At 43.4% G+C, this 27,341-nt stretch overlaps 1 protein-coding gene across 2 annotated transcripts; it reads right to left on the bottom strand.

The window, feature by feature from the left end:
- Window positions 1-713: 713 nt before the first annotated feature.
- srsf3b (serine and arginine rich splicing factor 3b) lies at window positions 714-11,518 on the bottom strand. Of its 2 annotated transcripts, none has more exons than XM_069941205.1 (6): window positions 11,429-11,518; window positions 9,941-10,148; window positions 8,203-8,337; window positions 3,857-3,898; window positions 3,371-3,457; window positions 714-1,805 (listed from the first exon to the last, which is right to left on the bottom strand). In XM_069941205.1, the coding sequence occupies exons 2-6, from the start codon at window positions 10,144-10,146 to the stop codon at window positions 1,778-1,780; spliced, it is 498 nt and encodes a 165-aa protein (XP_069797306.1). In that variant the 5' UTR covers window positions 10,147-10,148; window positions 11,429-11,518; the 3' UTR covers window positions 714-1,777. The 2 variants fall into 2 exon arrangements, 1 of the variants encoding a protein (XP_069797306.1); XR_011358328.1 differs by lacking the exon at window positions 714-1,805 and adding an exon at window positions 5,836-6,304 and having other exon boundaries at window positions 3,409-3,457.
- Between the last annotated feature and the right edge of the window lie 15,823 nt (window positions 11,519-27,341).

Here is a 27,341-nt window from a genome sequence, read left to right as displayed (position 1 = left end):
GAGTGATCAAAACAAGGAGTCAATGAGCTTGGTGCTCTTCAAGGAAGCTTTATGCATGCCTCAAATCTTTATTTAAGTAGTAACTTCTTCCCATGACAGAGTTCACATTTTCAGTTAGTGTGGTATGAAGTGGGTTATGATTATCAACTGAGTATATAAAAGGAATACTTTACTAACTTTCATACATTAACTGTTTTTTAAAAACCAGGTATTTAGTTTGCAGTCAGCTACAAGCTAAAGACATGGTTGTATTCTAATAATTACAATAAACTTTCTTTTTCACCTCTTCTGGAAGTTGCATCCTAATAGCTAGTCAAAGCAATGCTTCACATGCTTAGTAACAGACCATTCAACTCATCTATGCCAGTGCAACAAACCCAAGTCTTCTCTCAGGCAGAGGAAGGATTTCTCCCCAGCCCTCACCTACCACCCAATGCATTCAATTGTTAATTCCCTGCAATTGGTACTACCCTGAAGTGATTCCATCACCAATCACATCTCCTCTTTCTCCCCTTCATCTCTGGCCCACTTCGGTTCCAACTCTTTTCTCTTCTCTACCACCCCCCCCACCTCACTTTCCCTTTCACCCAAGACCTTGAAATTATACAGGAACAGTCTTTCCAGGTGAAGCCACAATTTAATCTAGGGCACTGCATCAGGTAATCCCCCATAAATGTCACACTGAACCAAAACTAAGGAACTACAACAGAAAATGTGTAACCAAAGTTTATTTTCAAGAAAAGTCACAAAACAGCATACAAATGGTGCAGTTTAATGGCAGGATCAGGATCACAAAGGAGAACTGTACGGGTCCAATTCTCAATATCTCCAGTGGGCAAAGTACAGATCAGGGCAGTGTATATTTACAATACAGTTATTGACAAGGATTAAGCACCAGCATTTTCAACATGGAAAACTGCAGTTTTCTTCAACCTTTGGACCACACCTTATCTCACAAATAATCAGGTGAAGAATTGCCCAGTATTCTACACTCTTCTCCCCTCACAGCAGCCAGTATTTATGAAATTCATGAAGGAAATGCTATTTTCTAGATTTAAGTTCATCACAAATAGTCCTGCAGGTTTCTAATGTACTTATTTTCTGTTGAATTTCAAGGAACACCGCCGAATACATACTGGAATGTTTTCCAGTACACCCACACTACACCTATGCACCTCCAAGCAATGTCCCAAATCACTACACAAAAGAACGACTACAAACTAACAAGTGCAGGATTTACAAACAGTAACACTAGTTTACATACCTCTTGCATGTATCTTAGGAAACACAAAAACTAATACAAAAATCACAGCAGTTAACCCACAGATAGCATGGCACAGGTAAGCTATAATTTTAAAAAACCCTCAAGGCTTGGAATGGTTATCTGATAATAACCAAGTGAAAAACTACTGCAGGTCAGACCTGCTTGTGAGAGGGTGACAGAGGAGAGGGGAAGACATTTTTATCAACTGGAGATGGACAAGCTGAGCAATTCCAGCAAGAGACAAAAGTTAACCCTTGACGTCAGCAATCTGCCCAAAATACAATCCCACCTTTATAAAAACTTCAACTCTGCCTACAATTCATGAGCCTGAATTTCTGCATCCGAAAATCTGATCACTGGTTACATTATAGAGTACATGAAAAGAAAATAATGAACAGCTAAAATAGGGTAAAAAATGCTTCAACTACATCTCGAGTCTATTAAACAAATGCAAATCACATCCATAACTCCCACGGTCTGTACATGGATCTTCAAAGGCCACTCTGCTTCGTTTCACTTTCTATCATTTGACCTGGACCGACTAAAATAGAAAGAAAAAGAAACAAGGTTTAGAACAGTTAACTGTAACAGCTGGAAAAACACCTCTTGATTTTTCCCTCCTGGCAGACGAAGCTGTATACTATTGAATGAACAGTTCCAATTTTATTCACAATCCGCTTTCCTCACACATTCTGTCCTTGTGCCTCAGGAGGAGGAAGCAGAGATGTTGAAGTAATGGCAGAGCCGCTGCTGACACGAGAGTAGAGAGACAGCAAATGCCCCACAGTGCCCTACTGCCCAGTCCTGATGCTGAGAGCTCCCCCTAAAGGAGCTGACAGTGTGTTTTTTCAAATCTTGCAACTGTAGACATTTGTGCCAAAGATGGCAACAATTGGGCTGAGTGGTGCACCATGACAGGTTGCAGACCCCAACGGAGCAACAGGAAGAACACCGTCCCTTGAGAAGCATGGAAGGCAATCCTACAGGGAAGGTGACCATGACAACAGACCCAGCAAGCAGCTGAAGGACCTACACAGGCATCAGAACCAAGATTACAGAAGTAATGGAGGCAAATTGCAAAAAGATGGGTTGCGGGTATAATAGAATATTAAGAAGGCAAATGAAATATTGGCCTTCATCGCTAGAGGAATTGAATTCCAAGAGCAGAGAGGTCATGCTGCAACTATATGGTATTGGTGAGGCCACATCTGGAGTACTGTATGCAGTTCTGGCCTCTACTTAATGGACTGACCTTGGAGGCATTCCAGAGGAGGTTCACCAGATTGATCCCGGAGATGAGGGGGCTGACCTACGAGGAGAGACTAAATTACCTGGGATTATACTCACTCCAATCCAGAAGAATGAGAGCTCTTATAGAAACAAAATTATGAAAGGAAGATTGAGGCAGGAAAAATTGTTTTCATTGGTAAACGAGGCCAGAACTAGGGGACATAACCTCAAGATTCAGGGAAGTAGATTTAAGACAATAAGGAAAAACAGAGTAGTGTATCTGTGGAATTTTCCACCCAGGGAAGCATGAGGCCACTTTATTAAACACACTTAAGGTTCAGTTAGATGGATTTTTACATCAAGGAATTAAGGGATATGGGGAGAAAGCAGGTAGGAAACGTTGAATCAATGATCAGATCAGCCATGATCTTATTGAATGATGGAGCAGGCTCAACTCCTATTTCTTATAACATTTAGTGTTTCTGAAGGGACTGTTCTCTCATTATTAGGGGTGCCAGGCAATGCTCACAGCAATTCTTGATTTGCCTGTAGTTGAAGTACACTATGTATATTACCTTTCTATGTATTAAGTGACAAAAGGAATAATGAACAATTATTCTCCCTTCAGACCCACCTTATTCCACAAAATCCATGCTTTTTAACAAATACAGCTGTACAGTTAAATTTACAACATCTGTATTGCTTATTCCAGTAAAGAAAGTGTCAATTAATGTTCTGCTCCAGACAACAAAATTTGCACAGCATAGAAAAGATATGGAAACTAAAATAGTGAAGTATTGGGAGTTTCCTTGACTCCAGAATTAACATTTTGCTTCATTCTGTAGAGTTCCCCCATTATGAGCATTAGCAGATTACCTGCGCGATGTGGAGAATGAGCGAGATTGTTTATGATTCCTCTCCCTAGACAGGGACCTCTCTCTTCTACGATCCCTTGACAGGGACCTAGAGTAAAATGAAAACATCAGGACACAATGCTCCATTTAACCACCTTCGGCCCCTCACACAAAGAGAAACCTCCTTTTGCATCAGAATAGGAACCCAAATGCACAAGAGCATCTCGTCTCCTCCCCATGCCCTTACAAATCTGCCCAGTCATGAAGTTTTAAACTAGTGCAACTCAGTCATGAAGTTTTAAACTAGTGCAACTCAGTCATGAAGTTTTAAACTAGTGCAACTCCACAGAAATAACTAAAATTCAATCAATAACTAGCGATAAATTTAGGTTCTGGAAAAAAGACAAGCTTTAGACAGAAGATTAGTTGCACACTAAGAATTGAAATGGAAAGGTTTGGTATAAACTTTGCCACCAAAAGAAGGATCAGCAGCTAATATTAGACCTACCTGCTCCGACTTCTGCTGAAGCTCCTTCGGCGAGGTGGCGATCTAGAAATGAAAAGGGAAATTAGGAAATAATTGACTGTAGTCCCTGCACAATGACTGGTGTGAAGTACCACAGCTGGTCCCAATAACCCAACTCACTAATAAAAGCAACTGTTGTCCCATATGCACCTGAGGTCTGACAAACCGCCTGCACAAAAATCTGTTTTGAAAGAATAAAAGTAGTCTACACAGCATGACAAGGAAGAAATTTCAAGTTGACAAACCATTGCAGGGTTCTCTTTACTGCAGCACCTCAAAAGATGTTCAACCAATTCAGTGAATTTACCTGAAACTCAAAAAAAAAAGCTACAAATTGCATGGTCTATTGGGTCACAAAAGGAGAGAACACCAGTAAGGAAATTCAACTTGCTAAATTAACAATGGAACAGATCAGAGAACTATTCCACATTTAATGGGTCTGCCTGGAATGAAATATTTCCCCAGAAAATCCTGCATTGGTGTAGGGTTCACAAGTGCTGAAGCCCTTGCTATGATGGAACAAATCAATTGCACAATGCATGTTCCAAAACTGAGTGGAACCCATTGGTTAACAGCAGGGATGGAAAACATTCAATGCAAGTCCACTGATCGGTCATTAAACTAATAAAGTAGTTTGAGCACTTATCAGCAATGCTGTTGGCAGTTCAGGATACAAAAGTTCAAATTGTAGGTGTTCAACATTTTCATTTCTAAAATAACCCCCAAATTTGAGGCAGACAATTCTCAATAGATTCACTTCCATGCTTTATTTCCATCCCTGAGAACACCAAGATGTACAAATGGTAACATCACAGCAATGCCCTTTGACATATATACATCACAATTTGATACATCACACCTTCTTAAAGTCCCATACAGAAGTTGCCTCAATTGTTTGGGTTATCTGGCTTTTAAGTCCAATTTCATCAACTCACTGTAGTACCCGCAGGCCTGACTTCTGCATCTTAACCGACATCACTTCCTTGAGGAAGCACTGTATCCAGTGGCAGCCTACAAACAGTTTAATTTATAAAAACAAATTTAAGCCAGTGTTTCTTTAAAATTAAAGGGCAGCTCCCTAGAATAATCAGCTCTCAACCCAACACTGAAACAAAAAATTAAAATCTGCATACATTTGCTCCTCCTGTACAGTGATTGCCTAGGAAAAAACTGTCTGGTAGAGCTACCACTGTATACTATCCTCATTGGGGAAAATACCTCAGACAGTTCTCAAAGGAATGAGATCAATTAGGACTGTAGTATCACCAATACTACAATTGGACAGTTGGCAGAATATGGCCACTGCCAATTGAATGTGGTTCTAGCTACCACAGTTATTGGACAGCCAGTTTCCCGCATGATTTTTTTTTCATCGTGCTGTTTATTTTCCCCTTTCCAACAAGGACTATCTACTCTAACCAGCCGTCAATTGTTAAAGTCTCAGCTATAACTCCCAATGTACTATCTCCAGGCCAGAGCAACTTTCAAGGGAACCAGTTCAATTCAGAAAAGCAGATAAAACTTGAGACACTAGAAAAAGTAAATGATGATAACCTTCAAAAAGTTCAGGGGGAAAAAAAAACACCTGAAATTCAATAACAATCAAGAGCAAAAAAATCAATTTCAATTCTCAACATTCTCAATTTCAAAATTGATGTCCAACTCTATTGAAATATACAATTTCCCTTCAGAGTTACTCTGGCCCAATTATAGAAATTTTTGCACTTCAGGTCAAGAATAACAGGTGACAATTAATGATTGTATAAGCAAAAATGTTTTCACAGTTTGAGGTTATTCCAGTACTCAAGTGCAAAAAAAAAGCCTCGCCCCTTCTAGAGCTATCAAATCAAATTTCTCTTTACACAGCCAGCCCTTAACTGAACACTAGTCTCTTTACCTTTTCAAAAAGCTTACTCCATTATACCAGCAGTAGACTATTGTATAAAGCAGGAAAAACTTACTAGTCTTTTGGCTTTCAACAAGCTAGAAATGGAGAGGTGAGGCTGCCGGACTGACGGCCAGGTGGAATTTGCTGAAAAGGTTTGCCAGATGCGTGGTATTTGGTTGGCAGAGGGGGGTGTAGTGGTTTTTTTCCTGCTTTTTATTTAGCCGAAGGCTGCTGACACACAAATGCTGAGTGTTCGGCTGCTGTTGTGGAGACAACGAGTAAAGTAAACAGCTGATTGACCAGAATTGTGCGGGCAGTTGAGGCAGCCGCTGCCGATTGGTCATGGTTGGAGAAGAGGCTGAGAAACAGCATGCTTGGGAACCAAAGGGCGGTGGTGCAACCTGACGACTGGACATGCCTTGGTCATGTGATACCGTCACCAGCCAAGCTGATTGGGGCGCGCTGGTCACATGACGCTGAAAGGGCTAGTTGACTGGCTAATGCAGATTCGAAGGGTGGTGAGAAGAGGCATGATGGTGACTCTGCAAGGGGGGGTTCATTTTTATTAATATAAATAAATGGATAAAATGCAACTTTAAAAATAAATAGTGCAATACACAAGCCATCAGTAAAACCAATCTTGATAATCAAGTCATTTAGCCATTAGTGATGAGTGACAATGCAAAACAGCAATATCTAACTTATTAGGTTTGTAGCAAATGGCCAGAATCCAGCAACAGGCTTTGTAATTTACGTAACTGCTCATCAGGGTTCCTTCTGAATGCCACCAGTAAAATATGCTACTAACCTGCTTGCTGTTCCTTTGGGGTGATCAGCGGCCCTTTCTGAAGAGGAGATGGGCCAACTGTGCGTCACTTTATCATCATATAGTGAAGTTGGGTATCAAACGTAACAGGAAGTCTGCCAGAGTATCACCTAAAACAGTTGATCTCAAGCCACAGGCAGAATGTGCCAGGCGAGTACAGGGCACCTACTTGTGGCCAACAAACTCACACCAAAGGTTTGCCTAACTTTAAATTCAGTAAGGCTACAGCAGAAGGAACCCTGGCTAGAGGGCAACAGGCTTTACAAGGCACAGTGCACCCCAGTCATAAAATTAGCTCAGATTGATGTATTCTGTAAAAACTCAGCCAATAGTTTGCACTAGTAAGCGGAGTAAATCAGTAGCTCATGTAAAGCCCAGAATTTGCAGCCAAATTGGAGTATTTTAGCATTTTGCATAGCACTTCAAAATTCATATTAATTTTTTCAAAACATTTTGAATGTCTTAATATTAACCTATGGGGAACAAAGGGCCATCTTCCTGTATTCCTTTTAAAAAACATTCTTTTAAAAACAGTTCAGATTTAATGTAACTTTCACTTCAGAACTTCACCTTTATTTAGGTTATCCAAAACGAACATGTGTAGAAAGCCCTGCATTTTGCAAAAGCACTTACTAAAACATTGACACAAGAGATAGAGAATTGGCTGTGTTCTGTTTATTGCATAAAGGCAACTCAGGGCACAAAATATGCACATCAGAGGAAATAAAGAAGCCTAATTATTGTCGGGGAGAAGGAGAAAGCCAAAATTTACTAAACATGACTACCATTATCTGTCTGCAAAATAAAGCAGACCACAAAAATAAAATTAGATTTTGAAAAACTGGGTGAAAACAATCCCACGAGGCTACTTTGATAGCGATCCCTTTAATAAACTCCCACTAGCCAATTCTGATCCCTCATCGACAATATTTTAGTAATGAAGCTTAAAATAATTTGTGATGCTGTAAAATAAGCAGGAGTTAAACTCTGAGAGAGCAGAAGTAGCAACAGCCCAAGCATTAAACCATTCTGTTCTACATAGTGTGCTTCTAAAATCATGGTGACCATTGGGTTGGCAATGAAGGATGTCACGATAAAAGTGCAATCTATAATGATCGCCATAGGCAATTCAATGGGATGCAAGTTAAAATAGTCGCAAGGAAAAGGAATAACCAATGGAGGATGATCCTTATCATTGAAAGTAAACTTTAATAACTACCTCTTGACAGCAATAGCATATCAAGTGTTCATTCCTAGAGCACTCATCGCATGGCTAACTCAATAGTAAGATTTACCATGTGGAAATTCAATTAACCTTAAAGTACCAGCCCTCATGAGATCAATGATAGTGAGTTTTAAGTCACCTTCATCATGACATCCTTGATAACATCCCAAACAACTCAAATTTAACAGTGCAAATCCCTGTCCAAAATGTGACTGAACATGACAGGAAAGTTCAGGCTGTCGCTGAAAACCATGTCGCCCATCACTAGTAGCCAATACATCAAGCAAATATTTCAAATAGATGAATTACACAAATAGAAAACAATTAATGCTATTAAAAACAAATTTTGCATGCACTTATCATCCAAAAACAAAGCCCACGGGTGTTACCTGCGCCGGACTGGGGGGCTTCTGCGGCGATAATCCTCACGAGAACGCCTGGCCCATGCTGGAGGCGGGCCACGATTACGGATGCGTCTTTCACCATTAGAGAGCTCTACACGAACACGGCAGCCACAAAGATTCCTGAAAATCAGCAAATGAGAAGCAGCCTACTCTTACACAAGACCACCACAGAAAATCCAAAATTAAGATCCTAATAGATAATGAACAATTTAATAAGATGGCAACAACTTTGAAGCAAACATTACAATGACCGTAGCAATTTATTTTGGGGGGTTGGGGGGGTCAGGGAGAAGAAAGACACAAACAGATAAACATGTTCATCAAGTCAATGGATTATCTCTTGCATATTAACTGCAGCCACATGTGGAATAAAAAGTTAATAAAAGGGCAAAACCCATAAAAATTGGGGTTCTGAAATACTCGACTGAACAAATGCTTATATGCATACCCTGTTTTACAAATACTTGCTTTCTGAAAGGATTTGAATGGTTTTTTCGCTTTTACAAAAATAGCCTTCAATAGAAATGAATGGGCCTTCACTTTGCATCATTTCAGCTTACAAAAGGTTTTATAAAGTGGGATATACCTGTATCAACAGATGGACATCAAAATATTTCATGCAATTAAAAACTAACAAAGCATAAACAAAGGACCAATTGGCTCCCAAACTGAAAAACATATGGTTGACAACACACTTAATAGTGAGAAAACAATCATCCATCAAGACATCCAGATGGGGAGAAGAGCAATGCAGCGTTTGCATTGTTACACCTGTGGTCCTATCCTGACCCCTAGTGCAGTCTCTGCTGACTGATCTTTCTCTCCCAAACTGTATGGGGTTTCATATATATCCCAAAGCTGGTAGCTCATTGGCTGTTTGAAATTGTTTAGGTTAGGTAAATAACCAAAAGAAAATTGTAAGACAGTAAAATCATTGCAATGGTAAAGGGAAATGGGGGCGGGTGTGCCATCAATGGGATTATTCCCTGGGAGCCACCACAGACCCTATTATCCTTCTGTGCTGCTGTTAAAGAGCCCCCAAAACTTAGTTTAAATTTTGTTCAACATGCACTCCAATCTGGGCAGAAAATCAGGAAAATCTTACAGTTGTGTTCACCTTTTCCTTTTGTAGAAAAGGTCTTTCGATAATTCACTAAATATTTGGGCTTGAACTAACTTCCTGTTTTAAGCCTGGGCCAATTAAAAACTGGATTTGAATAAATAAGTCATATGTTTCAATTGTACTGCATGGATGTTCAATACTAAAACTACTCTAATTTGTGAAAGATCATCTTTCACTAAGAGCACTGAAAAAGTTTACTTGGCACTAAATGCAAAATCCCAAGGTTTCTTAACCATGAAAAGCATGGATTCATTCGGCCAAACAGCCTCCAGCACCATGACCTGTAATAAATAGTATGTCCCATCACAAGAATTTCTGGCAAGCATCAAAGTTGCAGTCACACAAAATGGACACTTACTTGGGGGAGGGTGGGGGGGAAGGAGCTTCACATCAATTGCATTTTCTCATTCCACTCATTAGGTGGAGCAATTGTGGAGGCCAAAACCAATAGCCCAAGTTAAAAGCAGATGTACCACAACAGTCCGCTCAGATTTGCACAATTAAGTTGTCAGAAAAAAAATGCAGAGGGCAAAAGCTGTACCAAACTGAATGGCTTATTGGAAATAGGTGTGAATATTGAGGGGGAAAAAAAATCATTACCTTCCATCGAGCTCTCTGACAGCATCCGATGCATCACGAGGATCTTCAAATTCAACAAAAGCAAAGCCTGGTGGGTTTCGGGCAACCCAGACACTGCGAAGTGGGCCATAATATCCAAATGATCTCTCCAGTTCAGTCTTGTTCCCATTATTTCCAAGATTTCCAACATATACCTTACAGTCTAAAGGACACGAACCATGATTCATGGCTGCAACATGGGACACAAAATTAATTACAACAATTGGAGCTTCTGCAGCAGAAAGCTTTTTACAGGCAACCATCCCTTTAAAAGCACTTCAAAGAGAACTATAAAACACTAAGACGAATCAAAACAAGTCATTTAAATAAAACCAATTCACTTGAATCAGTTCATACTGCACAAAGTGTTGGATGACTGACATTTCCCACGACGAGGAAGGAGAATCTAAAAAAATTAGCTGTTGAAAAGCATCAGGGATAATGTCAATAACACTACTTAACCTTTTAAAGTAACAAAAGGCTTATTGAAAGCAGTGTCACAGTTTACTATTCCACAGGAGGAATGCTGAAACTACTATCGACCAAGCAATTCCAGGTCAGTAACTGTGGAAGTGGGGAACAGAGCACTGCAACACACAGAGTGTTTCCAGATAACCAGAGGCAGGCTTTAAAACACAGTTCCAAAAGCACCCAGACGTTGCAATACGTGGTTTTTTTTTACAAAAGGAAGACACTTGGATGCCATCGGCAATAGTGTGTCCGAGAAATCGACCCTTTATGGAAGCAACAAAAACCGATGCCGAGGACCGCTGATTCCATTTTAATGCAGATTCCAGGCACTTCCCAAGAGAAACCGAGGGCAGTGAGAAGTGTAATAACACGAGCTTTAAATGGACCAACATGTCAAGGCGGCTGATGTGGGCGCTGGAAATGGATTTTTATTTTCAAATCGACATTGTTAAACTTCGATAAGTTAAGGCTGAGATGTGGCCCTGAAGATTGGGGCGGCCCACCCATCAGGCGCTGAGGAGGACAGAGGGGTGGGGGGTCCCTCTCCCGTCGGCCCTCGGTCGGACCGCCCTCTCCCGTCAGGAACGGCCGGCCGCGGGCTCCGGGAACCCAGGCCCCCCCTCACCCAGCAGCCGCCGCCGCCTTTGTTCTCGCCCACATGGGCTCCATCGGCGGGAGAAAATGGCGCCGGCGCCGTCCTCCCGACCCCGCCCGCCCTGCCCTGCGGGCCGCGCTCCCCCTCGCCGAGGGCTCAGCCTCACGGGCTTCGAGCGGAGGGACGCCGTGAATAAGGGCAGGGCGCTCAACGGCCGGCAGCAGCCGCATTTCGGGGCGACGCTTCCCCCAGGCCTGAGACGGGACGGAGAGGCCTACGAGCAGCGTGGCGCCGACCCCATTACCCGCTCTTCTCCCCCTCCCCCCGGGCGCAAATCCCGAGCGCGGCGCAGCACCAGACGGGGGTCCCGACCGATGGGAGGGTCGGCCGGAGGCCCCGGTTACCTGCTACTCTCCGCCCGGGACCGCCTGTCCTTCCTTTCACAAACCACGGCTCTTCCCTCACGCTGAAACAAAATGGCCGCCACTTTGCGCCACCGCCGATGGAAATAGCCGCGATCACGTGATGCCGCCCCGCCCCCTCCAGCGTTTTCCCGAAGCTGATTGGTGGAAAGCGTTCATTCATTCAGTTCGAACCTTGCGTGGAAACGATACGTGGCTGCGCCCATGCACTGGTGGACCTGGTTCTGCTCCTCCTGCAGCTCCTGCCCCTGTAAGGTGGACCAGGGCACCCCGAAGTTGTGGAAACTGTCGCCTGGGAATCGCTCGGTTGCTCTCGAGGCGCTAACTTTATCATGTCCTTGAGAGTTTTGACATGAATCTTCTTGCAGTAGCCTTTTGATCTCTGTTTTCTCCTTGCAAGTACAAAACACGGTGCAAGGCTTCTGTTGCATTGGTGCTCTCGTTCAGTCTCGACTTTCAGTGAAAATCTGCAGGTGCTGAGGTCAAGCGCAATACGCAGAGAAACTCAGCAGGTGTAGAACGATAACGCGGTGAAGGGGCGATGCGCAAAAATGCTGGAAATAACCAGCAGGTCACGCAGCGTTCTTTATGTAGCAAAGGTACATAACCAATGCTTCAGGCTTGAGCCCTTCAACAAAGTGGGAGAGGGGCGGGGGAGGAGTACACCTCCAACCCCCACACCACCATTTCAAAGGCCATTCTCATTAGAGCCAGCCAGTCCCTCTCCACCACCACCTGACAGAACTTGTTCTCACCCTCAATAACGTCTCAAAGAACTCGATCTCTCCCCATATCAAAGTAGTAGCCGTGGGTTCCTGCATGGGCCACAGCTATGCCTGTCTTTTTGCTGGCTCTGTGGAGCAAACCATGCTGCAATCTTACACAGGCAAGGTTCCTCAACTCTTCATCAGCTACAATAAACGACGATATTACTACTGCCTCATGCACCTGCGATGAGCTTATCAATTTTGCTGCCAACTTTCACGCAGACTTCAAATTTACTTGGCCCATCTCTGGCTACACTCCCCTTTCTTTATATCTCTCTCCATCTCAGGAGACAAACTTTAAACAGACATTTTCCACCAACTCCCACAATTACCTTGACTACGCTCTTCACACCCTGACCCTGTGAGGCAGTGGTTCTCAGCCTTTTTCTTTCCACTCACAGACGGGTCACGTCTCCAGAATGGAGGACCATCGCCTTCCCAAGATCGTATTATATGGCGAGCTCTCCACTGGCCACCGTGACAGAGGTGCACCAAAGAAAAGGTACAAGGACTGCCTAAAGAAATCTCTTGGTGCCTGCCACATTGACCACCGCCAGTGGGCTGATAACGCCTCAAACCGTGCATCTTGGCGCCTCACAGTTTGGCGGGCAGCAGCCTCCTTTGAAGAAGACCGCAGAGCCCACCTCACTGACAAAAGGCAAAGGAGGAAAAACCCAACACCCAACCCCAACCAACCAATTTTCCCTTGCAACCGCTGCAATCGTGTCTGCCTGTCCCGCATCGGACTGGTCAGCCACAAACGAGCCTGCAGCTGACGTGGACTTTTTTACCCCCTCCATAAATCTTCGTCCGCGAAGCCAAGCCAAAGAAAGATTCCATAGGTGCTCTGTGATTAGTAAGGGATTGCTTAAGGTGGTATGTGGGTGGAAAAAAAGTTTGAAAACCACTGTTTTAATTGTACATAATTGATTCATTTTGTGCATGGTTTCAGGCCACTGACAATTTTTCTCAAGCAAATTATTTCAGTAACAATTGGATCCAGAGCAGTGGTTCTCAACCTTCCCTTTCCACTCACATACCACTAGTGATATGTGAGTGGAAAGAAAAAAGATTGAGAACCACTGCTGTAAGGATTCTATTCCATTCTCTCAATTTATCTGATCAAAGGCCTTACTAAAGTTCATGTTGACAATAACCACAGCTTTTCCTTCATCAACTTTCCTTTAACAGCCCACCACATACAAGGCCATGTTGACTGTCCCTAATCAGTCTCTGTCTATTGAAATATAGTATTGAAATACCTGATCTCTTTGAACACCTACCAATAATTTATTCACTACTGACATCAGGCTCGCTGACCTATAATTTCCTGAATTATTTTTAGAGCCTTTTTAAACAACGGAACAACATAAGTTTCCCTCATCTGCCAGGACCCCTGCAATTGTCTACTCTAGCCTCCCTCAAGGTTTGTGGGAATGCCTTGTCAGGCCCTGGGGATTTGTCCACCCTTATTTGCTTCAATACAGTAACCCCTCCACCTCTTTAATCTGTATGGGTTCCATAACCTCACTGCTTGTTTGCCTCACTTCTGTCGACTCTATGCCAATTTTCTGAGTAAATACAGATGCAAAAAAAATTAAGATCTCCTATCTTTTTTGGCTCCAGACATAGCCAACCACTCTGATCTTCAAGAGGACCAATTTTGTCCTGCCCTCTCCTTTGGCTTTTAATGTACCTATTAAAGCCCTTTGGATTTTCCCACACTGTCTGCCAAAGTAACCTTAAACTTATTCTCCACAGATACCTAATTTGCTCCTTGTGGCTGATTATGCACTTCTTTCTTCTCAACCAGATCCACAATCCTGACAGGAAATTATGTACTTTCAAAATTTCACCTTTGACGATCCTTCACTTACCTCGGGCATCCTTGCCAGATCTGTCCCAATCTATGCTTTCTAAATCCTTTCTCATTTCCTCAAAATTGGCATTTCTCCAGTTGAGAATTTCTATCTGATCACCAGATCTATCCTTATGTATAATTTTCTTGAAACTAATGGCATTATGATTACTGGACACACACTTCTGTCACCTCCCTGTCTCGTTCCCTAATAGGAGATCCTGTATTGCACTCTCTCTCATTGATTTAGAAAACTGAACACATTTGAGAAACTCTAACCCATTGACAGTATTGGAGTCCCATTCAATATGTAGAAAGTTGAAGTCACCTATTTTATATTTCTTGCACCTGTCTTCTATCACTAATGTTCGCTGATAACTGAGTGGTTGATAATGCAATCCCATTAATGGTGTCATCCCTTTCTCATTCCTCAGTTGATGAGCCATCTCATCTGTCCTGTCTGAGCACTGGTGTGACATTTTCCGACTAGCAATGCCAACCCTCCCCCTCTATCACAACTGTAACTATGCCTATCTAATAGAGATTAGATTGCATGCAACTATTTATTTTGTATCGTTTGTCTATCCTTCTTGTTACAAATGCGTTCAGATATCCACGAACACTTGATCACTCTCTTGCTTCTCAGTTTTGTCTTAATCAAGGCTCTGGACTAGTGGCACCTCTTTGAGTGCCTTCAGGGGCAAAGAAAAGAAAACGATTTCACTACAGTCTAACATTTCCGTCCCTCGCCATCCTTGACCCTCTATTTTTCTTACATCCACTTTGAATGTCCACATTGTACCAGCTTCCACCACCACCACTCCTGGCAAAGCATTCCTCACCTCTCTCTGTGTAAAATAATCTTACCTCTGGCATCTCCCCTAAACATTCCTCTACTCATCTTAATCAGGTACCCTGTGGTATTTGCCAAAGCTCATGGCTGTCCACTTTGTCTAGACCCCACACAATCTTATAGACTTGGGGTTTAATTGTGCAGCATTGTCCTTGACTTTTCTAAATTTCCTCTAATCAGGATCATACTCTGTCCCACATTTCCGCAACATTTTTTTACCTTTCTAGTTGGACAGATAGAGCTGTTCTATGCTGTTCGACTCCAACTGCTAGGCTAATCATGGGCGGTACGGTTAGCATAGCAGTTAGTACAACCCCGTTACTGTGCCCATATCAGAGTCACTTATATCACCTTGACCAACTGCAGCAGCATCACCTCTGTTCTCTGATGAAGATCGCCTGGTGAGACAAGGTCTCCAATACTGAGATTATTTCTCGAGCCAGAATGCCAGCAGTATCAACCTTGGCGATGTCAGCCCAACTGCGCTGGGCAGGATGCATCATCAGAATGCCTGACGGTAGACTGCCCGAGGGCATCTTGTACGGCTAAATGTCCAGTGGTACCTGAAAACGAGGAGGCCAGCGACTATGGTACAAGGGTGTTCTGCACAGAAGTCTCAAGAAAGCTGGTGTTGATCTGGCTCAAGATCGCTCGCAGTGGAGGGACGCCATCAGAAAAGGTGTCGACGCTGCTGAGAACAAGCTCAAAGAGCCAAGAGAGGAAAGGCGCAGGAAGCACCACAACACAGCTTCTGTCCCTGCTGCCCCCTCCAGGCTTAACCTCCCAAGAATGTGGCCAACAGCGTCTGTCAAGGATCAGCCTGTACAGCCACTGCAGAACCCACATAGCGAACCCCACAAACTGACTGAAAGGGACCTACGGGATGGAGAGCCAGAAGAGATCACAGCCCCAGTGACTGGGGTTCAAATCTCGTGCTGTCTATGAGGACTTTTTATGTGCTCCCCTTGTCTGCGTGGGTTTCCTCCAGGTGCTCTGGTTTCCTCCCATCGTTCATAAACATACCAGGATTGTAGATTAATTCGGTGTAATTAGGCAGCATGGGTTTGTGAGTAGGAAGGAGAATCAATCCTCTGATCATACTGAGGCCTGCTCACAGAACAGTAGTTACAATGAAACTATAATAATCTGCCATCCAGTTGTCTGGACAAACTGAGGGTCAAGTATTTGACTCATTTAGTCTAGAATGTGAGCCAGGAGCCCAGAGTGCAAACGGGGTCTGGGCTAGAGCTGAGGGGTCTCGGTCTGATCTGTGGGCTGGAACCAAGGTTAGAATTTGGAACCTGGGAATTCAGGAAAGCTTGGAATTTTTTTTCTACTCAATTTAAACTCACACATTGTCTCGAAAATGTATTCTGTTACATGTAAGGGGTGACAAAAAATTGTGATTATACTTGGAGTTAGATCTAATAGTCTAGAAAATCTGATGGGCCAGCACCAGCAAAATCCAAGAGGTGCTGGTTTGTTCGTTTTATCCCTTGAACTGTACTGTCTCAACCTGCTAGCATGTCCTTTGTTTACTCACCCAGCCTGGCTGGCTTCCTGAACCCCTGTGCTGTGGCCAGTTTGCTCACCTTCCCTGTAGTCCCTGGTTTCAAGCACACAGGCTGCAAGAATTTCACAGAGGTTGGGCATAGCCAGAATCAACTCGCACTTCAGTAAAGGTCTGAGCCCAGTGCAATTTGCCTACCTTCATAATCGCTCCACACAATCTCACTGGCTCTCCACTCAGCCCTGGATCATCAGGTTACTTTTCAATGATTACAGCTTAGCTTTCACCACCATCATCCCATCAGTGCTGGTCAGCAGGCTTCAAAGCTTGGGCCTCTGCGCCTCCCTCTGCAAGTGGATCCTTGACTTCCTCATCGGAAAGCTGCATTCAGAACGGATCAGAAACAATGCCTCCTCCTCACTGACAGTCAACACAGGTGCGTCTCAAGAATGCATGCTTAGCCCACTGCTCTACTCTCTCTACACCTATCTCTGTGTGGCTAACCACAATTCAAATGCCGTCTACAAATTTGCCAATAAAACCACGGCATCAGGAGAATCACTGACAGCAGTGAGGAATCGTAAGGAGGGAGATTGATCAGATAGTTGATGGTGTCTCAACAACAACATTCCACTCAACGTCAGCAAAACTAAGGAACTGATTGTGAACTTCAGAATGGGGAAATCAGGAGAACACAAATCAATCCTCATCAAGAGGTCAGTAGAGGAAAGGGTTAAGAATTTCAAATTCCTGTGTGTCAACACCTCTGAAGATTTGTCCTGAGACCTCCCTGATGCGATCAGGAAGAAGGCTCGCCACCAGCAGCTATACTTCAGGAGTATTTGACGAGATTTGGTATGTCACCAAAGATTCTTGCAAATTTCTAAAGGTGCACCATGGTGGCATTACTGTCTGGTATGGAGGTGCTAATGCTCAGGACAGGAAAAGACTACAGAGCACAGTGAATTCGGCCAGTGCCATCATGGGTATCAGCCTTCGCTATATTAAGGACATCTCCAAGAGGCAGTGTCTCAAAAAGCAGCTTCTATCATCAAAAACCCTCATCACCCAGGCCATGCCTTCTTCACACTGCTACCTTCAGGAAGGAGGTATAGGAGCCTAAAGATGAACATCCAAGCAGCACAAAGACACCGTCTTTCCCCTTTGCCATCAGAGTGGACAATGAACCACAGACTCTACTTCACTTTCTCTTCTTTTCTATTTATTTATTTTAAACTAAAGTAATTTTGCAGCTGTAAATGCAGCCACAAAACAACAGATTTCATGACATATTCAAGACAATAAATTCTGATTCTGACTGATGCTCGTGCAAACTAGACCATCCTCCTGGCATCCTTCCTCTGCAAGAGAGCAATTGCAAGAGGCGGGTGAGTTAAGGTGGTTGGGCGGCACGCTTGGCGTCATGGATAGCGCGACGTCCTTACAGCGCCAGTGATTGGGACAGGTGTTCAAATCCTGCACTGTCTGTAAGGAGTTTGTACGTTCTCCCTGGGTCTGCGTGGGTTTTCTCCGGGGGCTCTGATTTCCTCTCACCGTTTCAAATGTACCGGTTGATTGGGTGTAAATTGGACAGCATGGACTCGTGGGCCAAAATGGCCTGTTACCATGCTGCATGTCTAAATTTTAAAAATCTTTTTAGAAAGAGAGTGGCCTCCTTGAATGACTGTATGGAGTAGGCAGGGAGTGAGTGCAAGAGTGTCAGCGTATTGTGAGGAAGAAAGTGTGCCTGCAGGGTGGAAGGGCACAAGAGAAAAGCTGAGAAGTGATGGGGATGGAATGGAACTCTGAATGGGAAGGTGGTAGCTCTCTAAATGGAGATGCAAGGGGGTGTAGAGCTCTTGCCCATATTCACTTATGACCTCTGGCCTGTGCTCCTCCCCCTGCCCCTCTCCCCACCATTTTATTCAAACGCTGTATTGGGAAGGGTTGTGGCTGTCATGTGACAGCACTGCCACTTACCTAGTTGGAGGACACATCAGCTGCCAGTCAAGGTTTGGTTCTGCCCCACCCATTAGTGCACACCTTACTGTTGGATCCATGTAAATTACCTGGACTGGATTTTCTAGCCTGCCTGTACTTGGCCTTGGGCCATTGGCTGTTGTAATTGGATTAACCCTCCTGTTACTGAGCCATTTTTTACCTGCTAACAACCTGGGCTGGACTCTCCAGCACTATAAAGGTGCCATGTGTTCTTTGTTCTCCCTCTTTGCCAGCTTTGAACTACCTTGCTTCCCTCCAGGCCTAGAAATGTGGAAGGGTGCTGGAGAAACTATTGGTAAGATGTGCACCGTTAAAAGGGTTGGCAGCATTTAATTAGTGTCTCTAAGTAGCACAGAGCCCTGCCTGCACTGGGTCTAAGGGGTGGTGGGGCATTGTAGTGATTTTTCTTTGATCATTGTTTGTACCAGTTTATTGTGTGTGTGTGTGTGTGTGTGTGTGTGTGTGTGTGTGTGTGTGTGTGTGTGTGTGTGTGTGTGTGTGTGTGTGTGTGTGTTTGCATCTGTTACCATTTCCCACACTTGTCTTCTGTAAATAAAATACTTCCCCATCAAAACTATGTTCAAGAGTCCTTGCCTTTGAGACCGAGCAAACCTGTTTCCTCGCTCACAACAGATGCCAGCCTGCTCTTTTCTCAGATCTAGCTGAAGGGCTCGGGTCCGAATCATTGGTTATGTATCTTTATCTTTTCTACATAAAGAACACCACGTGACATGCTGAATTTCTCCAGAATTTTTGGTAAACTACAATCTCAGCAATTGCAGATTTTCTTGTGTAACTCTGTGGAGCAGACTGAAGTTCTAATTGAACAGATACATGTCATACATGTCACCAAAGTGCAGCTTCAGATCCTTGTTAACATAAGAACATAAGGATAATAAGTTTATTGTCATATACATTGTGCAATGTACACGTGCACTAATTGTTTTACTTGCTGCAGATGAGCAGACACTTTGTAGAAAAAAACAACTACATACCGAATACTTAATTGACATGCTGAGCTTCATTAATAGGGGGATTGAGTTCAAGAGTCAAGAGGTCATGTTGCAAATCTTTAATGAGACCACACTTAAAGTATTGTGTTCAGTTCTGATCACCTCATTCTAGGAAGGATGTGGAAGCTATGGAGAGGGTGCAGACGAGATTTACCAGGATGTTGCCTGGATTGAAAAATAAGTCTTATAAGGAAAGATTAGCAGAGCTGGGTCTTTTCTCTTTGGAGTGTAGAAGGATGAGAGAATACCTAATGGAGGTCTACGATTTTGAGAGCCATAGATAGGGAAGACAGTCAGCGCCCTTTTCCCAGGGTAGGAACAGAAAAGCACCAGGGGACATCTCCACAAAGTGAAGGGAGGGAAGTTTAGGGGAGACATCAGGGGTAAGCTTTTTTACACAGAGAGGTGTGGGTGCTTGGATACCTTGCCAGGGATGATGGTGGAGGCTGAAATATTTGGGGCATTTAAGAGACTCTTAGACACATGGATGGAAGAAAAATAGAGGGTTATGGGGTAGGGAGGATTTTTTTTGGGTAGCTATACAAAGGTTGGCACAACATTGAGGGCCAAAGGGTCTGTAACTGTGCTGTAATGTTCTAAATATTAAATTTTAATTAAAAATGTTAAATTTAGACATACATCACAATAAGAGGCCATTTCACCCCACGAGTCTGTGCTGCCAAATTTACATTCCATCAACCTACACCTCAGTATGTTTTGAACGGTGGAGGAAACTGGAGCCCCCATGGAAAACCCACGCAGGCACAGGGAGAGCGTACAAACTCCTTACAGACAGTGAGGGATTCGAACCCCGGTCCCGACCGCTGATGTATTAACTGCTACGCCAACTGTGTTATATGAATTAAAAAGTAGATAGTAAGTAAGAATATAAAATAAGAACATAAGAAGTAGGGGCAGGGATAGGTCATCCAGTCTGTCTCTTCAATTTTATAAGATCGTGGCTGATCTGGCTGTGGACTCAGCTCCACCTACCTGCCTTTTCCCCATGCCCCTTAATTCCTCTACTATGCAAAAATCTTTTGAACTTTATCTTAAGAATTTGTAATTATGCAGTGAAATACTATTTGTGAGCTGGTTTCCACTTTTAGTTTGTTGTACGCCATCAGTGGAGAGATGTTGTGCACCAGCACAGGCAGAAAAATTCTGGGTCAGAATTCAACCTCCAGTCAAGAGCAACAAAATGCCTCATGAACTGGTCGCTCTTTTGTCAAAGCAGAGATATGGCATGCAGGCATTGGAACCTGCCCCCCCCCCCCACCCCAGCCACCCCCAACTTTTACTGAGAGCAAGCTCCTATCAGGGTAGCTGAGCCAGCTGATCCAAAGGGAAAGAGCGAAGACACGAGAGCACAGCATAGCAGTTAGCGAAATGCTATTACAGTGTTAGTGTTAGTGCTGTCTGTAAGGAGTTTGACCACGTGTGTTTCCTTTGGATTCTTCATTTTCCTCTCACTCTACAAAAGCGTACAGGCTTGGTCGGCTAAATGGTGTGCTTGGCGGCATGGGCTCATGGGCAGGAAGGGCCTGATATTGTGCTATTAATCTAAAAACTAAACAGCAAGGGCCAGACTCAGATTTGGGGTCTATCGGACAGCTTTGGCCTTGTCTGGTGCTGGTGGTGTAGTCTGAGTAGCACCATTGTCTATCCAATCTGAGAAGGTCTCGGTGCACAGATATGGAATATTGACCACACCCCTCATGTGGCCAACAGCCTCTCGGGCGGCATGTTCAACCATGCACCACAACCAACAGTCCCTGACGGCTCATTCACCTGGTCTTTGGGAGCTAATCCAGGCAATGAGGTTTGTTATGGTGATGAATGATGTCTGAAGTCTCAAAGGACATCTGTTGGGATGTTGCAGAGTAATGTAATAACCCACAAATTTGGCTGCTGATTAGTCATGATTGGATATTTTGATTTTCAATTGATTTAAAGCATGCTCAAAGCTTTATCCCTGTTGAAATAGGTCTCAGTGTAATACTACTACATAATAATGTAAAAATAAGCCGTATAGATGTGGTAACTGTTGTCATTGTTTCTTGTCTCGCCACGCTTCATCAAGTAAGTTTTCTCCAAACATATTTTGGGTGAATGTATTCCAGTTAACATGGTGCCAGAGGAGGTGGTGGAGGCAGGCACTCTCACTCCATTTAAGAAGAATCTGGATGATCTGATTGGATCATTCAGACAGGGAAGGCTTCGGACCAAGTGTGAGTAAATGGGAAAATATCGTTAGATTCTTAATGGTTGATAGACACATGAAGGGCCGAAGGGCCTACTTCTATTCTATGATTGAGACACTGAGTGATGGCTTCCCCTTCAAGCCATAAGATGACATAAGCAACAGTAATATTCCAGCATATCTTTCTGGTATGGATTACATTTGACCCCCAATGTGAAGTTGATCACTACCGTGCAGTTATATCCCTAATGGTTTTCCTCCAAAGGTAGGTGTCATGGCCACCTCTCCAACTGGAGGCCGTCTACCAGCGTGGAGGAAAAACATGAACTTACCTTTCATGGACCAGCCCTTAGAGGCTGTCCCTGTGTCGCATTCATGTTGAGCGGCACCTCGTAGCACCCTCCAGAGCCGATGGAAGCGGGGTGACAGGTACTGTAGCTCCGCCCGCTGAGTTGACGTTATTCATGACGCGCCGACATGGAAAGAGCCCGATAGTGGATCATGGCAGCCCCAGAGCAGGCAAAACAGATGCTTGTGATGTTTTCAGCCGTCTTAGGTTCCAGGCAGAGTTCCAGTGCACCTTCAGTAAGGACATTAATGCCCGGCTCCTGCATCTCAGGTTGACGACATCACTGCAACACCATCAGCCTGACTCTAACCAGCCGCAACAGCGGCATTATGTTCATGCGAGGGGGTGGAGCGCTGCGCTCTGCTGATTACCCTTCTCCAAGAAGGATTGCAGTTGGTGCCTTGGAGCTGGCCACAGCACATTCAAGAAGGTAAGTCTCCCGGCGTAAAGGCAGAGAACCTCCGCCTTCACAGTTGGGCCTATTGAGGGAGTTTGCCTGCTCACACAACAATATGTTCTGTGCTGCCCCCTATGTGCAATGTGGGCTTGAAAGGGACAGCATTGTGTGCGTGAGAACGGGAAACTCAACGTTGCCACATTCATTGCAAGTTGTGGTTCCCCTCCCACAATTCATCGGTTCTTACCCATTGTGTCACTTCATCAACCTCAACTGGGGTTTCATGAAGGATTTTCCACTGCAGAATGGCTGGCTTGAACTGTTTAGACCCCTAAGGGATGCATGCCTACTGTACCAAGTGAATCACTTGTGTGTGCCTGTGTTTGTGGGGGCATCACTCTCAGCTACTACAGTGACAAGGTGCATAAGTCCAAAGGGGTCCATTAAAAAAAATTAAATTAATTTTAATAAAGAACATACAAAAATTACAATTTAATAAAATGATATTGATAGTTACACAAATTTAATAAAACATTCAGTATATCCAAAATATACATAAATTGTATCCATACTTCATATTCCAAAAAAAGTAACAAAAAAAGGAGAAAAACTCAAACTCCTGTCAAACCGTGGGCTCAGATGCTCTATATGATTAATATTTTTTTAAAAATGGAGGAATGTAAAAAAAATACATGGAAAAGATACGAGACGGACAATTTAATTACATTGGAGTAAAATTATAAAGTAAGATAATGAATCATAAATGACCCCCATAACGTCTGGAATCTTACAAATGAATTAGTAACTGAATAACGAATCTTTTTCATATTCAAACAGGACATGATGTCCCACAACCACTGATCATGAATAGGCAGTGTGTGTGGTGGGGGGGGGAGGGGCAATTATTTGACAATGTTTTTGCCTTGTTGATTTGAGCTGATCCGAGGAAAATGTATTTTGGGAGGAAGTCACAGTTGCTTAATGAAAAATGCCATTCATCGGGAAACTCATATCTTTGGTCTCAATTTGTTATAGAGTCAGGAAATCAGTACGTGGCACAGGGCAAGAGGACCTGTAGGATAAGGTCATGAGGAATTACTATGTGTCACCTGGACTGATTAGTGACGGAAATATTGTAAAGGATTTCAGTGCAGAGGGGGTCATTTTTTTTTCAGTGAAGTTCCTTACTGCCTGTCAGTCAGTTTCATTTCTGCACTTTACATTCATACGTTATGGGAACACCAATACCCCTGAGTGTAAAGCCCTGCAATAGGTGGTGGACAGAGCCCTGGACATCACAGGCACATTCCTTCCCACCATCAAGAACATCTATAGGGAATGCTGCCATTGGAGAGCAGCAGCAATCATCACCCAGCACATGCTCTGTTCTCGCTGCTGCCATCAGGAAAGAGGTATCGGGCTAAGGAAGTGCGTTCTTCACAATGCCATTAGTAGTTCAAGGAAATAAAAAGCCAACAGTGGTGTTGCTTTAGACACAGAAAAAGCCTTTGACAAAGTAGAATGGAACTATTTAAAGTATTACAGAGGTTCAATTTACCAGAAAAATATATTAATTGGATTAAAGCATTATATTATTGGCGGTGAGCGGGAGGTTTGAGCTAGTGGAGTTGTTCTAGTGAACTGGTGTGGACTCGAAAGGCCAATATGGCCTGTTTCCGCTCCGTAAATAGTTATATGGTTATGGTTATATGGTGCCACAAGACTCACACCACCAGGTTTAAAAAAAAATTTCACACTGTGAACCATATCAATCAAAATACATATAAACATTTCCCTCTTAAATATACACAGTGGCATTTTCTCCCCTTTTTTCCCCCTACCTTCCCTCCCCACTTGCCACCCCCCTCCAAACCCATTAAACGTTCAACATATACAAATCAATGCACCACCAGGTTCAGGAACAACTGCTCCCCCTCCACCGTCAGACTCCTCAACGAAACACTCAATTAAGGACTCTTGTGCATTTTATTGATTTTTGAACTCTCTTTGTTAGTTTGTTTACATTTCATTTATCCATTTACAGTTCTTTATTTGTTTACATTTAAATGCTGTGTACAGCTTTCTTTGCACTACTAATAAGTGGTAGTTCTGCCTTGCCCACAGAAATAAAGAATCTCAGAATTTTATGTGCTGTCATGTAGCTACTCCAGTGGTTCTCAACCTTTTTCTTCCCACTCACACACCACTTTAAGTAATCCCTATGCCACAAGTGCTCTGTGATTAGTAAGGGATTGCTTCAGGTGGGATGTGAATGGAAGGGAAGGTTGGGAATTACTGCTCTGGACCCAATTGTTACTGAAATAATTTGCTGGAGAAAAATTGCCATTGGCCCATTTCCTTTGGAGTTATGAAACCGAGCACATAACGAGTCAATGAGGTAAAATTAAAACAGTGGTTTTCAAACTTTTTCTTTCCACCCACATACTACCTTAAGCAATCCCTGATTAATCCCAAAACACCTATGGGATAGGGAATGCTTAAAGTAGTATGTGAGCGGAAAAAAAAGGTTGAGAGCCACTGATCTACCCTGACAAAAAAAAATCTGAAATCTGATGGGATCTGACGTTAGTCATGATCTTCTGAGACATTCTGTTCATCACCTTCCTCCTGAGCCTGTTTTATGTCTCTCTAGCTCTAACTCTATCTGCTTTACCTCCTTCATCATGGGGTAAGATCTGTGAATAGCTATACTGTATGTTTGGGCTTAAAAATTGATCCAGTATCTCAAATCAATTCAGTACATTAATCAGATGCAAAGACCAATTGCACACACAGCATTTGCAAGATATCCTAGAAGAGCTGATAGCTTCTATATGAAGCAAATCTACTTATTGGTAATACAGTACACAATTTAAAGGGGACAGTTCTACACTCCTGGGTATCATGTTTACCATAGACACCATCACTAACATACCTTCAAATTCTATTTTCAGTACAAATATCAGAAGGGAGCAAGAGCTAAGGGTGCTTGTGATGGGGTATGCAGGGAGCAGCAGCATTATACATCTCAGGTCACAGCCTGTCTCAGCTGCAGACTGTCAATCTCGAATGGGCACGTTATTTCAGGCTTCAGTGGAATGTCTTGAGCATGGCCAGTAATGGTTAGCCAAACCTGGGTCGTTCATTTAAATATGAGTTCACCGCTCACGAGAGTGGTCCTGTTCAAGGAGCTTATGTGGAATTCAAGCAACTGGCAAAAAAAAATTTGAGGCAACAAATAAATAAACAGAACTTAAAATAAATAAGAAAATGAGCATATCCGGCATCTACCAATCCCCATAGGTGTCAGATACTGGGGGTTTTAGAAATCAACATCTGGAAAAAAAAATTGCAGACAGCAGCAGACTACTCATGTTCTCAAAGCAGCAATGAGGCTGCCCATGCAGCTTTTATCAGACCATAGAGGTGGCTGAGTGGAGATGTCTGGAACAAGATCAAGGTAAAAGGTAAAGGTTCCATTATTGTCACATAATATTATATTTAGAATGTAGCATAAATGAAATTCTTCAACTTTGTCTACCGTAAGGAAGAAAGAGAGTCGCCACTTTGTCCAGCGCCCCCCACAGAAATGAGGCCCCAGCGAGGAACAAACTCGCAGCCCTGGTGAGTTCTACTTTGGACACGGCAGCTGGAGGCTTTCTTTTTAGCTGCAGACCTGAGTATGGGGATTATGGGTCGATACAGGTGCAATGGAGAGTAGGCCTCCTGCCAGGCCACAAGCACCAACAACGTGGGTGGAAATCAGGACTAGTGGGGCAATGGAGAGCATGTGTCTGGACACAGGGTGTCAAGCCCAAAGTTCGGGGCAGGTGGCATAATCCTCAACCACTCATGTCTGAAGGGACATTCCTTTCCTTTCTGAAGATGGCAACTGTTTGACAGCCTTTGAAAGGCACGTAAAGGAAAGCTTTTCACTGTATCTTGGTACTTGTGACAATAATAAAAAGTAAATAGGTGGATGTTATTGAGTGGATGAATACTGTTGTAGGACCATCAGCTTTTCCTCAAGGAGATAGGGGAATTGGAGGAGTCACGTGCTGAAGTAGTGGCCAGTAGGAGAATACCAGTCCTCTCCAGAAAAGAAGAAATAAAGTGAAGAAAACACAAAGCTCAACAAACACAAAACACAACAAATAAAAGATAAAGGTGTGGAGAAAAGAAAGAAAATGGCACCTTAGAAGGAAACACCAAAAACAATGGGAAAAAAAGAAGGAAGGTGCCGGAAGATAAAGGTGAAGGCCTTACCTGCATGAAGTGGCAGGGACCCGCCGTAGACAGAGGAGTCCACTCCCCGAGGTTAGTGGAGACCCCGCAGGGTCGTGACCTCTCGACCGCGGGACTGCAAAAATGGCTCACTGAGCCAAACAGAAGTGCGCAATGTGCACAACAAGGAAAAGGAAAACACCGACGGGAGGGGGGCCCAGCTGTGGAGTGAACTTACACAGCGCAACCAGCTGAGAGATGCCCAACAGCAGGGCTCTCAGTTGGAAGAAGAGGAAAGCAATGGGAAAGGGAGTGATAAGAAAGAAAAACAGCAACAGGAAGCCTAACAGATAACTAGCCCAGAAGAAGAGGACCAACAACAAGACGCCATGAAATAAAACACCCAACAAACTGAGACAAGCAGCTCAACAAGAAAGTCAGAAGAGACACAGATACAAGGAAGAGAAAAAGAAGACACAAACCCAAGAGCAGACACAGAAGAAGAAGAACAGAGGAATAGAAGGTAAAATAGATGGACAGTACATAAATTTAAAAAAAATTCAAGAATAAATTAAAACATTAAAAGAATGGTTGACACTAGAATTTAGTGAAATGAAAAGAAAAATGAAAAGTACAGAAGAAAAAGTGAGTAGAATAGAGCTGGTCATTACAGAAATAGGGAAAAGATTAGAAAATGTGGAAGAATGAGAAATGGCTGTA

The sequence above is a fragment of the Narcine bancroftii genome, chromosome 5 (assembly GCF_036971445.1).
Source record: "Narcine bancroftii isolate sNarBan1 chromosome 5, sNarBan1.hap1, whole genome shotgun sequence".
Lineage (NCBI taxonomy): Eukaryota > Metazoa > Chordata > Chondrichthyes > Torpediniformes > Narcinidae > Narcine > Narcine bancroftii.
Note: the sequence above shows the minus strand (reverse complement) of the source record. Positions and strands in the feature narration are given on the sequence as shown.

Excerpts from the sequence above, each read along its gene's own strand:
- srsf3b (XM_069941205.1), bottom strand. The coding sequence starts at position 10,146 with ATGAATCATGGTTCGTGTCCTTTAGACTGTAAGGTATATGTTGGAAAT. Across the intron at positions 3,899-8,202 it reads AGCCCCCCAGTCCGGCGCAG|ATCGCCACCTCGCCGAAGGA; the intron begins GTAACACCCGTG and ends TTTCATTTCTAG. Across the intron at positions 3,458-3,856 it reads TTCAGCAGAAGTCGGAGCAG|GTCCCTGTCAAGGGATCGTA; the intron begins GTAGGTCTAATA and ends ATTTTACTCTAG.